The sequence below is a fragment of the Pteropus alecto genome, unplaced genomic scaffold (assembly GCF_000325575.1).
Source record: "Pteropus alecto unplaced genomic scaffold, ASM32557v1 scaffold246, whole genome shotgun sequence".
Taxonomy (NCBI): Eukaryota; Metazoa; Chordata; class Mammalia; order Chiroptera; family Pteropodidae; genus Pteropus; species Pteropus alecto.
In genome coordinates, this window is record NW_006437742.1 from 246,426 (window position 1) to 263,543 (window position 17,118).

General features: G+C 34.6%; 1 protein-coding gene across 6 annotated transcripts in view; it reads right to left on the reverse strand.

Annotated features, from left to right (window-relative positions):
- The window catches only part of COL4A5 (collagen type IV alpha 5 chain), a 246,222-nt gene that overhangs the window by 140,989 nt on the left and 88,115 nt on the right, over positions 1-17,118 (reverse strand). For all 6 annotated transcript variants that reach the window (XM_015591652.2, XM_015591651.2, XM_015591650.2 and 3 more), the window contains exon 2: positions 5,272-5,331. In XM_015591652.2, coding sequence (XP_015447138.1) covers positions 5,272-5,331 — 60 coding nt within the window. The remainder of the gene's footprint in view (positions 1-5,271; positions 5,332-17,118) is intronic.

Genomic DNA, 17,118 nt, shown 5'->3' on the forward strand with positions numbered 1-17,118 from the left:
CGGCAAGAATTCATACATATATCACCTCTTCCTTATCCATTCATCCATTAATAGACACCCAGGATGCCTCCATATCTCGGCTATTGTAAATAATGCTACAAATGAACATATGAATTCACATGTCCCCTCAAAGTAGTGTTTTGGGTTTCTTCAGAAAAATACCAAGAAATGGAATAACTTGGTCCTTTTTTGTCTCTTGATATAGTCTTTATATTAAAGTTTATTTTGTCTGGTATAAGCACTGCTAACATCGCTTTTTGTTTGTTTCCATTTTCATAAGACATCTTTTTTCATCCTTTTACTTCCAGTCTGTGTGTCTTTTGATATGAAAGTAAGTCTCTTGTAGTCAGGATATGCAAGGGTCTTGTTTTCTTATCCATTCAGCCACCCTATCTTTTGATCTGAACATTTAATCTATTTACATTTACAGTAATTGTTGCTAGATATGTAGTTATTGCCATTTATTATTTATATTTTTGATCTTTTTTTTTTTCTTTTTTCTTCTTCTCAAAGAAGTCCCTCTAATGTTTCCTGTAATACAGGCTTGGTGATGATGAACTCCTTAAGCTTTTTCTTGTTTGGAAAGCTCTTTATCTGTCCTTTGAATTTAAATGATAGCTTTGCTGTGTAGAGTAATCTTAGTTGTAGGTCTTTGCTTTTCATCAGTTTGAATGTTTCCTGCCAGTACCTTCTGTCCTGCAAAGTTTATGTTGAGAAATCAGCTGACAGTCTTATGGGAGTTCCCTTGTAGGTAAATAACTGCTTTTCTCTTGCTGATTTTAAGATTCTCTCTTTGTCTTTCACCTTTGGCATTTTAAATATGATGTGTCCTGGTGTGGGCTTCTTTGAGTTCATCTTGTTTGGAACTCTATGCGTGTCCTGGGCTTTTATGTCTATTTCCTTCAACAGGTTAGGGAAGTTTTCAGTAATTCTTTCTTGAAATAGGTTTTCAATTCCTTGTTCTCTCTCTCCTCTTTATGGTATCACTATGATGTGAATGTTGGTATGCCTGATGTTGGCCCAGAGGTCCCTTAAACTACTCTTTTTTTTTTTTTAATTATTTTTTCTTGTTGCTGTTCTGATTGGGTGTTTTCTGCTACCTTATCTTCTAAATCACTGATTCAACCATTCCCTTCATCTAATCTAATGTTGATTCCTCCTAAGGTGTTTTTCATTTAAGTTACTGTACTCTTCATTTCTGACTGGTTCATTTTTATATTTTCTATTTCCACTTTTATGTCTTCTATTTCTTTTTTAAAGTTCTCACTCAGTTCATCTACTCCTTCCCTAAGTTCATTGAGCCTCCTTATAACAAGTGTTTTGAACTCTGCATCTGGTAGATTGCTTGTCTTCATTTTGTTTAGTTCTTTTTGAGAAGCTTTGTTCTGTTCTTTCATGTGGGACATGTTTCTTTGTCTTCCCATTTTGGTTACATCCTTGTGTTTGTTTTTACTTATTAAGTGGGGCTGCTATGTCTCCCAGTCTTAATAGAATGGCCTTATGTAGCAGGTGTGCTAGGGGTCTCAGTGTCACAGTCTTCCCTGGTCACCTGAGCTGGGTGCTCCAGGTATGTCCCTTGTATAGGTTGTGTGTGCCCTCCTGTCGTAGTTGATCCTTGGTTGCTATTTGCTTGATAATGGGAGGGATTGACCCTCAGGCTGGTTAGTTGTGAGGACAGCCCATGACCAGTGGAGGAGCTGTAGTACAGGGACTGACTCTACCAAGCAGGATTCACTTTAGCAGGACTCTAGAGCCTACCCTGACTACTCTTTGCTTGTGTCATCCTCAGATGTTAACTCAGATGGTGAACCCAGGCTGAACCCAGTCACTGGGCATGCAGGCCTGGGCCTCCTGGGAGGGGCCCTGCCCCAGGCCAAGTTCAGCTGCAGCCTGTGTCCTGCCTGGGGTTACCTGGCATGAGCTACCAAGCAGTCTACGGATGGCCACCAGCCATGATGGCTTGGAAGTGCCTTAAGAGGCAAAGCCACAAACTGAGGCTGGCTGCTACTAGTGCCAGGCTTGAAGTTGCTTAGCAAGAGGTACGAGGCATGCCGAGGCTAGATGTTGCTTGTTTAGTTTCTGTCAACCTTTGAGAGATTTTAGGAAAGTCCGCAGCCAAGACAGGCCATTTACATGAAAAATCCATTGTAAGTGGTTTGGATGGGCCTTCATGTTGGGAAGGTCAGGGTCTCAGGCAATCTCCAGGGTGGGGTGACCAGTGTGGACTAAGTTGCCAGAAACTCAGATATCACAACCACAGGGGTCTGCAAGCCAGGCAGGGGAGGGCTCAACCAAGGATCGGTGGCCTCTGCCAGCACTTCTGTCTAGGAAGAAGCTGCCCCTCCAGCCGTTGCCCTGAACCCAGACAACTCAGTTTCTCCCAGTATGTCTCTGGTGCCTTTTGAGCTGCTGCCCCAGTGCTAGAGCTCAGAGCAAGTGAATCAGTTACTGAGTTAGTCCATGTGCTGGCCCTTTTAGAGGAAAGTCTGTGACTCTGTCAGCCCTCCATTCCACTCAGCCACAATCTTGACTGGTTTTCATAGCTAAAAGTTGTGGGGACTTCTCTTCCTGACACTGGAATCCTGGGCTGGGTAGCCTTGTGTGGAGTCAGAACCCTTCACTCTTCCTGGAGGACCTCCGCAGCTGAGATATTTCTCCGGATTCTCAACCACCACACGCAGGTGTGGGACCAACCTGTTTCCACCCAGACCTCAGGTGTCTTTCAATGATGGTTGTTCTGTAGTTTATAGCTTCCAGTGCTCTGTTGTGATTCTGTACCTGTTCACTCATTATGAGCATACTTCCCTTTAAATCAACAAATATATTTAGCCTACCTTCTTTAAATCATTGTCTACAATTTCTAATATCTGTGTTATTCAAAGTTCATTTTCGTTGATTGGTATTTCTCTGACTATGGGTATTTTTACCTGTCACTTCTCATGTCTAGTAAGTTTTAATTGAATATCGGACATTGTAGTTAATAGGTAGACACCTTGGATTCCCTTATCTTCCTCTGAAACGTATTGAAATTTTGTTTTAGGAAATAGTTAACTCAGCTAAACTAAAACTTAAAACTATTTTCCCTTCAATGGATAGCAGTTAAATCTATCTTCAGTTATTTCAGCCTTCCAGCTATTCTTTTTTGTTGGGTCATATGAATGCTCTCCTTACTGTAAAGTTGAGGATTCAACCAAGAATTTGGATGGCATTTACAAGCAGATTTGGGAGCTCTCTGCTCTGTGGCTCCCTCCATTCCAGCATATTCCCCATCATTTTCCAGCCATTATGGCATCCTCAACTTTTTCCTCTGACTGTTCAAATCCATAAGACTGTGGCTTCTTGTCTGGGTTCTAGCCATCCTATACCATGCAGACTGAAGGGTACAGTCAGGAGAAAGGCTACATACATGCAAACTTGCCTAGTGTACTTCCTTCTTTCAAGGATAGAATCTTCTCTACTTACTTCCTGTTTTTGGTCACTCCCCTGTGCTATTAAATAGCTCCTACGTTTTGTCCAGAGTGTTTATTTCTTACCTCGAGAAGAGTTAATCTGATAAAAGTCACTCCATCAGTATCAGAAACAAATCCCTCTTGGTCTTTTTACCATTACAGAAAGTATCTTTACTATAAAACTACTCCCCTCAAACTAATGTTACTCAAATAGGTGTTCTGCATAACACTATTCAATTATTACAGTAGTTTCCCCTTATCCATATTCCAAGACCCCCAGTGGATGCCTGAAGCCATGGAAAGTACTGAACCCTATATATACTATGTTTTTTCTTATACATACCAACCTATAGTAAAGTTTATTTCATAAATGAGGCATAGTAAGAAGTTAATAACAATAAATAATAATAAGATAGAATAATTATAGCAATATACAATAATAAAACTTTTGTGAATATGGTTAGTCTCTCACTCAAAATATCTTAGTGTACTGTACTCACCCTTCTTGTGATGATATGAGATGAGATAATTCCTGTGTGATGAGATGAAGTGATGGAGACAACACAGGCATTGTGACGTAGTGTTAGGCTACTACTGAGTTCCTGATGATATGGCTACTCAGTGACTAATGGATGAGTAGCATACACAGCGTGAATATGCTGGACAAAGGGACAATTCATGTCCTGGACAGGATGGAGCTTAACGGTGCAAGATTTCATCATGCAACTCAGAATAGCATGCAATTTAAAACATGAATTATTTATTCTGGAATTTTCCATTTAATATTTTTGAACCTTGATTGACTATAGGTAACTAAAACTATAGAAAGTAAAACCACAGATAAGGGGGGCTACTGTAATAAGTAGTTTGTTAGGAAGAAAGTAGGTTATACGGTCAAATGGAACTTAGAAATATAGCACTGCAAAACAGACAAATAGGTTTCTTTACTCTAGGACTTTTAAACATCTTTAATATGCTAGTTCACCTTTTATATCTCTAAATGGAATATGTTCTTGAAATGTTGTCCCAAACATTTCCATATATAATTAGTAACATTTACTGATATTTTTTTTTCAAAAATATTTACTGAGAACCAAAGAGTGGAGACTAGAGAATAATACCCTTTCTCCTTACTACTCTTCTTAGGCCACAGTTCACTATTCTTTTTTAATCTCCCAATTTCAGTGTCAGTCTGACTCATAGTGGCTAAGTTTATGCTATTTAATCATCACCAATATTCATTTTTTAATCATCATATCTATACAATAGAGGTGCGCTGTTGAGGGGAAAGTGAGATAAAAAACAGAGATTTCCCAATCATTAACTTACATGGACTAGATACAAATACACAAAATTGTCTATTATGGTATCTACCACAGATTAGTAGCTTCATAAATGTTTGGTTTCTTAAGTGTTTTCCCCCACTTCTTTTGCTTATTAAGTCAGTGATTTCAACAAGATTGATCAGAGACTGGTAGACTATAGCTCTTAGGTCAAACGTAGTCAGAAGCCTGTTTTATACAGTCTAAGAACTAAATATTTTATAAATACTTTTAAAGGATATTTTTAAATGGAGAGGAAAATATGTGATAGAGACCTTATTGAGCCACAAAGCCTAAAACATTTATTATATGGCCTTTTACAGAAAATGTTTGCTGATCCCTGAAATATAATCTAATTCTTACAACTATCTAAAATAAGCAGTATAGAATTCATTTTATTTATTTAGGTACTGAGGTAGAAACCCTGTTTTAAAAAAATCACATCAAAAACACTGTTTACTGGTTTTACTAAGTTTTCCAAGGCCCATCTCAGATCTTACCTTTTCTCCTTTTACAGCACTGCAGTCACACTTTGATCCTGGAGAACACCCATAGCAAGCCTATAAAGGAAGAGAAAGAGGGAGAAAAATCATTAAATATGAACCTGAAAACCAGACTCTAACTTACAGCTCAGCTGAATTCAACAATCCAAACTTGTAAAACAAATACCAGAAAAATATCTGAAAGGATATATACCAAATTGCAAACAACAGTTACTTCTGAGGAAGCTTTCACCTTTTACTGTATACATTCCTGTTTGAACTTTTTACAATAAGATGATATAATTTTTATATTTTTTACTATTTATAGTTGGCATATAATATTTGTTTCAGGTGTACAATGTAGTGATTTGACATTTTCATACTTTACAATGTGATCACCTCATTAATTCCAGTAATCATCTGTAACCATGCGAACTTATCACGATGTTATTGACTATATTTCCCATCACTTTTTTCACCCACCACCACACTCCCTCCCTTCTGGTAACCATTCCTTTGGTCTCTGTTTCTATAAGTCTGTTTTTGTTTTGTTTGTTCATTTGTTCTTTTTTTTTTTTTTAGATTCCACATATAAGTGAAATCATATTGCATGTGTCTTAACTGCCCGATTTATTTCATTTAGCACAATACCCTCTATATCATGCCACATATGGCAAGATTTCATTCTTTCTAATTGCAATTTTTTTTCTTTTAAATATTCCATTGTGTGTGTGTGTGTGTGTGTGTGTGTGTGTGTGTCCCACATCTCTATCCATTCAACTATCAATGGACACCCAAGATGCTTCCTAGGCTATTGAAAATAATGCTGCAATGAACATAGTGGTGCATCTTTTAGAATTAATGTTTTTGTTTTTGTTTTTGTTTTTGTTTTTTTCTGCTTTTTTCTGATAAATACTTAGGAGTAGAATTTGTTGAGTCATATGGCATATTTATTTTTAGTTTTTTGAGGAATCTCCATACTGATTTCCACAGTTGCTGTACTGATTTTCAGTCCCACCAACAGTGCAAAAGGGTTCCCTTTCCTCCACATCCTTGCTAACACTTGTTATTTGTTGCAACAAATTTTTATAATTTTGAAGTAAAAAACATATTTTTAAAAAATGGAAAAAGTTCATAAAACTTTCCTGTATTACAATTTGTCACTGACCAAGCTCTGAGGAACTCTTTTTTTCCTTCTAACGTCGCTTGTAAGAAATTACCTCTTAATCTATATTAGCAGTGAACTCGGCAACTACCAAAAATGTCTGCCACTCGAAGTTGCTTGCTTCTCTGCATTCATGAGCAATCGTGGAGCACAAAATACATACTATCTTTTACCACATTTCTTTTCTTTGCCCCACTCTCTCATCACTGACAGTCTCTAAAAGCTCTAAGCTCTACCAGAAATGCTGTTCCCACAAATCAAAATGTTTTCTAAATAGCCACTACTAACCGGTTCATTTGTGTATATTAGGAATTGAGGTCTTAAAGTCAGAAAAATACTCTCTTTTAAAATAAGAACCTATAGGACAAGAACACAGTAGATGACTTCTGCCATCCAGAACTATATTTTACTCTGGCATGAAGCTTAACTGCTTAGAAAAGCAAATAGTAACTAATTTAACATATATGGAGAGCTCAATATTTATGTATAATAAAGTGGTATGCTTCTCATCAAATAAGAAAACTTTTATGTGATTTGTGTACCAAATAATGTTTATCAATACTCAGCCTTGGGAGCCTGTGACTTAAAAGTACCTTAGCTTCCTTCCCAACTTTCCATGCTTTACTTTACTCTAGTCATTACCAGAGTACTTCCCCCAATGCTTATCGAAATATTTACCTCATTCCTCTAGTCAAAACTCCTAACTCACTCAGCTGCAACTAGAAGCCACCCTCAGGATAGAACTCACTTTCCTGATTATAACAGCAAACAACAATGGCTTGATGTTAGGGGGAATCTCTTACTCACATTGCAAGAGTCTGTTCCAGTAAAAGACATGTTCCTGACATTTCTAATTGCAAGTCTGCTATGCAGCCATAATTCATTATACATAGGTGATTAGGTTATGCACTCTGGTTTCAGTACTATATATCAACTTCATTACAGGTTAAATAGACTTATTCGGACTTACTCATCAAAAATGAATTGAACATTATTAGAGGCTAGAAAACTTGTTAAGCACTAAAAATGAATATGACAAAGCTCCTTCCAACATATATAACTAATTCAACAAATATTTATTGGTCATCTGTTATTTGCCTGCCACTGTTATGTTAGGTGCAGGTAGAGATGCAAAGACAGTATGTCATTGTTCTCTAATAGGAAAGATAATTCCATATACCAAAATGTCAGGGACAGAGGCTAATTTAAAATATATAATATTGGTTTGTGCAAACATGAATTTTAGATTTCAAAATACAAATTTACATATTTTAGAAGATACTGATTCACAAGAACTGTCAATGGTCATATAAACTAAATTATATTGTGCACATTAACAACACTCAATTACATGCATTAATTTAGAAGTAAAGAATAGTGGTATTTAAAAATGGCTGTAAATCTAAGAATAATCAGGGTCCAACATTTGACTTTGGAATATATGCCTGCACTTTACACGTAAGTATATGTGCATAGATTTTTTTTTTGGTGTTGTATATAAAAGAAGATGTAACTCTCCATTTTCATCTTTCAATAAAAAAGTATTCCTTTTTAAAATACAAATTAAGTTCCTGAGAATAATGCAAAGCAATAACCTAATAGGATTTCATTAATATGGAGAATATACTATGTGACTTTTCTTTATACTTGTATTTCTGACTTCTCAGTATCCAACAATATCCTCCAACTCCTAACATAATTCGTAAACAAACAATAAAACCTTAAATACTTTTACATGTCATTTTGAAGTAATAATACACAATACTTTTTCTTAGAAATTAGTATTTTTATATGTTTGTACTTCTTTATTACTTAATGTGTATTTATACTTTAAAGAGGCCACTAAGTAACTAAAAAAATTGGTCTGAATTCAAATTCACAATTTAATTTATATTCTACTTATTCCACTTAAGTTATAATAACTCTTGGATTCAGGGTTATTTTTTAAAAGGCAATTGTAATACACACACCAACCACTAGATGCCACTTTCCATACAGTTATAATAGTGATACCGACAATGAAACAGTCCCAGTTTGACATATGGTTAATGAAACAACTTTCTTTTTTTCTTTTTTACCAATATCTATTAATATTGATTAGGTGCATAATAATCACAAAGCACAATATTAGGCTATGAGTTGTAAAAATGTGAAGACATGCATGCCGTCTTTAAAGAACTTTCAGTTTTTTTAAAAAAAGACTAGGTCCAAACAAATGAAAATGAAATTTAAATATAATAGAATAATGATATAGTAGACAATAGTAATAGAAAGAGCTCTAAAATACAAGAAAAACATCCTGAGTTTACCTCAGTAACTGAATCATTACGAGACTATGAACAAGTCATTCTCATAAACTTGGGCTCAGTTTTCTCTTTGATAAAATGATGGGAATATATAATATGATCTCTTCAGGTAACTTGCACTTTTACTGTCTGTGATTCAGTAGGAATTACCAAGTAAAATTTAATGGTAGAGTCAATGATTGCTATCAAAATTAAGAGAGTTCCCTTGAACTTGGGAGTGTTCATGATGGCTCTTTAGAGAAGGTTAATAACTTGACTTCAATTTTGAAAGATGGGCAAAAAAATATCTAGAAGAAAAATGGCCATGCTCAGCACTAAGATTAAAATACACAATTTTCGTGGGCAAAGAGTCAGGTAAAACAGACAGTAAGTACTCCAGTCTAAGGGACTTCTTAAGGTGATATGAAAAAACTACAGTAGGAGATAAGACCAAAAAAAAAATTTTTCCAAAAAATGTAGAAAATTTATTTAATTCTACAAAGTCACTGAAAACTTAATAAGCAAGAAAAGGGTGCAACTATAGTAATATTTTAAAATTTTTAGTGTAGTAGATAATAATAAAATAAAAACTAAGGAGGATTTTTTATTATCAGTTAGTAGAACACATCATAAAGCAAAACTGATTAAAACAATATGTCATTGCTCAAAAAATAGACAACTCAATGAACCAAAATAGAAAGGTCAAAAACAGATCTACACACACAGAGAAACACACACATATTTATTATAAGATAAAAGTTAGCATATCAAATAAATGTGAAAATAATCAATCGTTCAACATATGGTGCTAAGTACAGAAAATGATAAATTTAGATCTCTTGCACCTGCAACAAAAAATACCAGATATAAAACTTTAAAGTACAAACAAAAGCAAACCTCAGTATGCATAAGAATCTTAAAGAACTTCTCAAAAATTCAGATACTAGGACCCCATCCTAGAGATTCTGTTTCAGTAAGCTTGAGATTGGCTACCAGAATCTAAAATTTTAGTGAACATTTCTAGGTGATTCTGATGTCCCAAAATATATATAGAAAATAATGACATAGAGAAAAAAGAAATAATTCAATTAAATAATGTAGTTAATTAGGTATCCATTAGGTATGCCTGCTTTTAAAAAAAAAAAACAAAAAACAACAACAACAAAACAAACAAAACTAAAGATGCCTGAAAATGTAAAAATATCTTAAAAGCATCAATGAGAAGCAAAATAGTATTTATCAGGCCAAAATCTAGGAGGGAGGAAGCCCAATAAATTGACTAATGAACCTACTTTGCCCTGGGGTCATTTACCAAACTTAGAGAATATGAGATTCTCATTTTATAACTTCTTCAGTGTAAGGGTGTACCATGTATAAAAGTACCCAAAATGCTATCCCAAGAGAATTTAAGAAAAAGATATCTTGGCTCTCAGTAGAGAAGAACAAGGGGGAAAATCCTTGAGAAACTATTACCAAATGCTGGCCCTCATAGAGATTTATAATCCAAATTAGCATTTAGCTGGGTAGCCCACTAACCTCAAACTCCAAATTTGTTTAGAGTGGACTCAAATTGCTTTGACCTCCCAGAGGCTGAGCAGAAATACATAAATGTATGTTTTATATAAAATATGAAGTTCATAGTAAACTTCAAAGAATTCCAAAAAATCCTTTTTGAAAGGGAAATAAGATATTCTACTCAAAATTCACTAAGTATAAAAGGGAGCAAAATACGACAATTGAAAACCAGAGAAACATCTGACAGCAGAAATGACTAAGCAAAAATTTCAGGTATTTTTACAATTATGAAAGATATTTTAAAAACTCGAAAATAATAAAGGGAGCAAGACATGGTAAAAAAAAGTAACATCGCTGAATTGATATAAAATATAAATTCTAGAAGTAAAACTTTGTAATTTAAAACTCAATAGATGGGCACCACAGCAGAATAGCTACAGGTGAAGAGAAACTTACTAAAGTTAAATACTTGGCAAAGTGAAAAGAAATTATCTATAAAATCTATAATATAGCATACAGGTAAAACATTTAGAAAACATAAAATAATAATTAAGAGTCATGGAAGAAAATGAGGAACTGTGGCATTAATTAGAATTAAAGAAGAGGTGAGAGAAGGAATGGGGCAGAGGCAATAGCTCTAGATAATGATAGAGAGTTTTCAAGAAATAAAGATATCTGTGACTCGAGAAGTCCAACAAATCTAATGGAAGAAAAATAAAACTCTAAACCAGACGTAAAATAGTGTAACTTCAGAACATAAAAAGAAAGATAAGACTTTAAAAGGATCAAGAAAACAAGACAGATGGCCTTCAAGGGAATGACAGTTAATTTATAGAGTAGTACTCAGAAATACAATGGAAGGCAGAAGCCTGTGGAATGACATCTTTAATATGTTAAGAGAAAACTGTCAACCTATATTTTTATAGAGTAAAACTACCTTTCAAGAACAGGTTGAAAATTACAGAAACTTTTAGACTAACAAAAACTGAAAAAGTATGACTCCAGCAGGACCTCATGAAAGAAAATTCATAGCTTTTGAATATCTTGTCCTTTATGTGAAAGGAAATGAAAATGAAATGGGAGGTCTAAAATACCAAAATGAATGAAGAGAAAAAAGTGGCAAATTTGTGGGTGAATTTAAATAAATACTAACTCTAAAACACACTTATAAAATAGCTGCAGGGTTCAAAAATACAGTGGTAATACAATATAAGTCATGAGAGGATGAGTGAAGTTAAAGTATTATAAGGTCCTTGTAATTGTGTAGAACTTTGATAAGATACGCACACAATCTAGGAATTCTAATTTCTAAGGGAAACAAAAGAAGATAAGTGAGATATTAATTCCAAACTAGTGTAGGGGGATAATAATAAATCCAAAGACAAAAGAGACAGAGACAGAAAGTGCTATCTTAGAAAAGGCAAGACAAATAAAAGAAATATATCAGTAATTACACTACGTGTAATTAAGTATAAAAGGGCACAGCATGAGGAAATACTCAAATTTGGAATGTGTTACATTATAAAAGACATCTAGAATGAATTCTTCAAAAAGTCAATGACATGCCATGGGAGAGAAGATTTTGTGAATGGCAGCTTGAGGACCTCTGTGGACTATTTCCCTAGCAAAACAACAATAACTGCTGAAATTTCTAAAAAGACAAAATTTAAGTCTCTGGTCTTAACCTACAGTAAATAAAAAAACACTTATTCAACCAAATTTACTAAATCTCAGTATGAACAGCAAGAACCTATGACAATTTAACCATGACCAACTACTTTCCTCTCCCCCTGCCCTGCTTAGCTTGACAAAAGCTCCACATTTGATGAAAAACATTAATATTCATATAAAAGAAGCTCAACACATCTAAGTAGAATAAACCAAAGGAACTACATACAGACTTATCCTAGTAAAAATGTTAAAAAAAAAAGAGAAAATCTTGAAATCAGCTAGAGAAAATGACTCTCAAAAAGATTAACAAATAACTTCTCAGAAACAGTGGAGGCCAGAAGACAGTAGGATAGCATATTAAAAGTGCTCAAAGATAAAAACTGTCAACCAAGAATCTTATGTCTAGTAAAACTATCTTTAAAATATGAAGGTAAAACAAAGGCGTTCCCAGTAAAACAGAAATAAAGAGATTTCACTGCTATCAGATCTACCTGCTTTACTGAAATTCATTTACATTAAATTGTTCAGGCTGAAAACAAGTGAATCCAGAGAGTACTTTGAATTCACACACACACATACATACATGTGTACTGGTTAACATAATTATACAACTTTAAAAGGCAGTATAAATGCTTATTTCTGTATCTTCTTTTAAGTGAGTTAAAAATTAATTATATAAAACATATGGTTATAATGGTACTATTAGGCCTTAACATATAGAATTGTTTAACATACAGAATATATTTGACAATAACATAACAAAGAATGTAGGTGCGAGCAAAGCTGTATTAGAATAAAAATATTACACAAATAATAAATTGAATTAACAGGAATAAATGAAAATAACCAGAAATGTTAAATAAGGTCAACATAACAAACTATAAATACATACTTGTTCTCCTTGCTTTTCTTAGCTTCCTTAAAACCCACAGTTGTATAACATTCTAATTATAACAATGTAGTTTTGAGTTTGTAATATACATAGATGTAATGTGTATAACAATAATAGCACAGAAAGGAGGAAAAGGGCATAGAGTTTCATAGGAGTAATAGTTCTATATCTTAATGTAATTAAGTTGCTAAAAATCTTAAATAGATTCCACATACAAGTGAGATCATATGGTACTTATCTTACTCTGACTTATCACTTAGCATAATATCCTCTAAGTCTATCCATAATTTTGCAAATGGCAAAATTTCATTCTTTCTATGGCCAAGTAATACTCCATTGTACATATGAACCACATCTTCTCTATCCAACTGTCCACTGATGGACACTTAGGTTGTACTAAGAAACAAAATAAATGAACAAACAAAACAGAAACAGACTCGTAGATACAAAGAACAAACTAGTGGTTGCCAGATGAGAGGTGAGTTGGGGGTGGGGTGAAAAAGGTGAAGGGATTAAGAAGTACAAAATAGTCATGGGGGTATAAAGTACAGCATAGGGAATACAGTCAGTAATATTATAATAACTATGTGTGGTGTCAGGTGGGTAATAGACTGACTGAGGGGATCATTTCACAAATTATATAAATGTCTAGGAAAATGCTGTATACATGAAACTAATATAATATTGAATGGCAATTGTAATTTAAAATTTCTTCAAAAATTAACATATTTAAAAAGTCTTAAGTAGATTCCGATAGGTTATGATGTTCATGGTAAGTCTTAGAATGACTATGAAAACAATTCAGAAAATACAGTTAAGAAAATCATTAAAAGAATTATAATATTTAACTAGAAAATATCCACTTAATAAAAAACAAGGTTATAAAAGAGCATCAGAAGCACAAAAAAATGCATGAGAAATATAAAAACAAAAAGTAAAATTGCAGATAAAATTCAATTAGATTAATAATAACACTGAATGTAAATAGATTAAGCAAACGAAAGTCAAAGATTGTCAGAAAGCAAAAAAAAAAGCAAATAAATAAAAAGCAAAATGAATAAAAAAGCAAAATCCAACAATGTCTATAGGAGAACACATTTTATTAAATCATATGAAAAGGTTAAAAATAAAAGGATGGAAATAATAAAATCATGCAAAGATCAACAGCAATGAACTGAATGTTTGGCTCCCATCTCCTGCAAAATTCATATGTTGAGATCCTAATCTCAATGTTATAATATTTGGAGGTGGGGACTTTGGGAGGTAATTAGTTCAGAAGGTTAAGTGGCTCATGTATAGGATTAATGCCCTTATAAGAAGAGGTGAAAGAGCAACCTAGACCTCTTTTTGTCATGTGTGGATACAAAGAGAAGTTAGCAGTCTGCAAACTAGAAAAGGACTCTCACCAGAACCCAATCATGCTGGCAGCTTAATACAGAAATTTCAGTCTCCAGAACTCTGAGAAATACATTTATTTTGTTTATAAGCCATCCAGTTTGTGGTACTTCATGATAGCAGCAAACTGGCTAAGATAGAAACCATAAGAAAGTTGAAGTGACATTTCTCCAAAAAAAGATATACAAATGTCTATTAAGCACATAAAAAGATGCTCAACATGGTTAACAATCAGGGAAATGCAGATCAAAACTATAGTAAGATAACCACTTCACACACAGTAGCATAACTATAATCTAAAAGACAGACAATAAAAAGTGTTAGCAAGGATTCCAAAGAAATTGGTTCTAAAGAAACTGCAACCCTCATATATTGCTAGCGGAGGTGCAAAATGATGCAACTGCTTTAGAAAATAGTCTGGTTGTTTCTCAAGCAAACATATGACCCAGCAATTCCAAATGTATATATGTACCTAAACGAAATACAAACATATATCGACACAAAAACACAAACATGAATGTTTATAGTAGTATCCAGAATAGCCTAAATCATATAAAACAACTCAGATGTCTATCGGTTGATGGACTGACAAATAGCAGTACATGCATACAATGGAATATTACTCAGCAATAAAGAGAAATTAAGTACTGATTCACACTTCAATATGAATGAGCCTTGAAAATATTATGGTAAATAAAAGAAGCCAGACATAAAATACCATGTTACATAATTTTATTTATATGAAGCGGCCAGAATAGACGAACCTATAAAGACAGCAACTAGACTAGTGGTTGCCTAGGGCTGGGATAGGGTGGGAGCACATGGGGAGTGACAGTTAAGGGGTACAGATTTCTTCTGTGGTTGATGAAAATGTTCAAAAATTGATTTTGGTGGTGGTAGCACAACTCTAAATATTCTAAAAAATACCAAATTGTGAACTTTAAGTGGGTGAATTGATTGTAAATTATATCTTAATGAAGCTGTTAAAAATCAGTATCATGAAATAAAATGTGGGAAGACTATTCTGTCAAGAACTGTGAAGGGTCTGAGATTTTTTCCTACTTGGAAGCTAAAACGTTAGTCTGCCACAGTTACGTGGATGCTGGTAGAAAATACAAGACTTTTTGATCAGAGACAACAGAGAATTTACTACTCATAGCAATAGCTCAGGCTTCCCTGGGCCCCAGTTCCTACAGGGTGACATGAAGAAGACAAGGTAATGCCTTGTATTGTTACAGAAAAGCATTTGAGTGTTTAGGGAACTCCCATACTTTATAATGGACAACGAGTTTGCTTAATCTTTGTTATGAGATGTTATCTTTATTTTACTGGACAGTAAACAAACCTGGTTTTTCTTCCAGAAGGAGATACTATCTCTGTTTTCCAAGTTGTTGACTATACAAATATCCCTGAAAAGATAGTCCAGAGCAAAGAGCCAGCTCCTCTTCTCACAAGATGTACAGAGACACGAGAGATCCATGGAAAATTTTCTTCCAAACATTCTAGATTTTTAAAAATTTTAAAAAAATAAACAAATACAGTACATGAACAGCTATGACTTTTTAGGACCATAAGGGACATCTGAATATGACTTGAATACTAGTTTATACTTTTAAATCATTGCTAATTTTTAAAGTGTGATAATGATATGTTTATATAGTATAATGTCCTTTTCCTTTGGTGAGACATGATGCATGCTGAGGTATTTAGGCATATAATATGTCATGATGTCTGCAAATTACTTTAAATAGCAAAGTGAAAAACTGCACACGCACAAATACTTACATAATCATTAATCACATGTGCACACACAGTCGCTGAAGAGTAAGAGACAGGAAAACACAAAGCAAAAATGGCAAAATGCAATTCCTTCTGCAATTGCTCCCAAAATAATAAAATGCCTAGGAATAGATTTAATGAAACATGTGAAGAACTTGTATAATGAAAACTACAAGATCCTATTAAAAGAAATCAAAGAAGGGAGATTTGGTGGAAACATGGCTGACTGAGAGACGTCCCTAGATCTCTCTCTTTGAAACAACAACAAGTTGAACATCTAAAACTCAACAAAAAACACTAAAACTGCACACCAGCTCATCTCAGCATGAGATCTGCGCATAAGAGCTATCGCAGGTCAGAACCCCAGGTGTTGGGCGGTGGACTGGGAGTAATAAAGAAGCTTCCTCTCGCAGCCACCAGAGCTCCCTGTAGGAGGAGGGGGAGGGGTGAAGGCTCAGCGACTTTCCTGAACCACCCTGCCTGGAAGTGCCGGGGCTTCTATGCAGCTGCAGCCGTCCAACAGGAGGGCCTAGTCATCAGGGCAAAAAGCAGAGAAGCAGGGCAGGACCGTAGAGAAACAATAGCTGATTTTTTACCAGCCTCAGTTGCAACACCAAGGTTGAGCCACAGCCTCCAACCCCCACCGAGAGGCCCCCTCCTCCCATAACCTTCTAGACCGATCAGCACCGAGCCCCAGGGGAATCTGAGCAAACACTACCCAAACATTTAGGGATCCAAGAGGCTTAGACGCCACCTACTGGAAACCAAAAGAAAAGCTCCTTCTTTGCAACAGGCTAAAGACAGACCTTTATTTAATAAATCTTCTTTCAGGAAAAACAACAGAATACACTTCCATTAATGCCCAGGTGGAGAAATGGTCCATTAAACACCATGAACAACCAACGTGACAAGGCGTCTCAGAAAGAAAGAGAAAATTCTCTAGAAAATAAGCTTACAGACATAGAAATATGCAACTTAAATGACAGAGACTTCAGGATGGTACTTCTGAAAAAACTCAGTGATACCCTAAACAAATCATATCAACAATTTCAAGAATTAAAAATGCAACTAGATGAGCAGAGCAAGGAGACTAAAACCCTCGAGAAGAACAGAATAAATATTCTGGCGATGAAGAACACACTGCAAGAGTTGAAAAATGAACA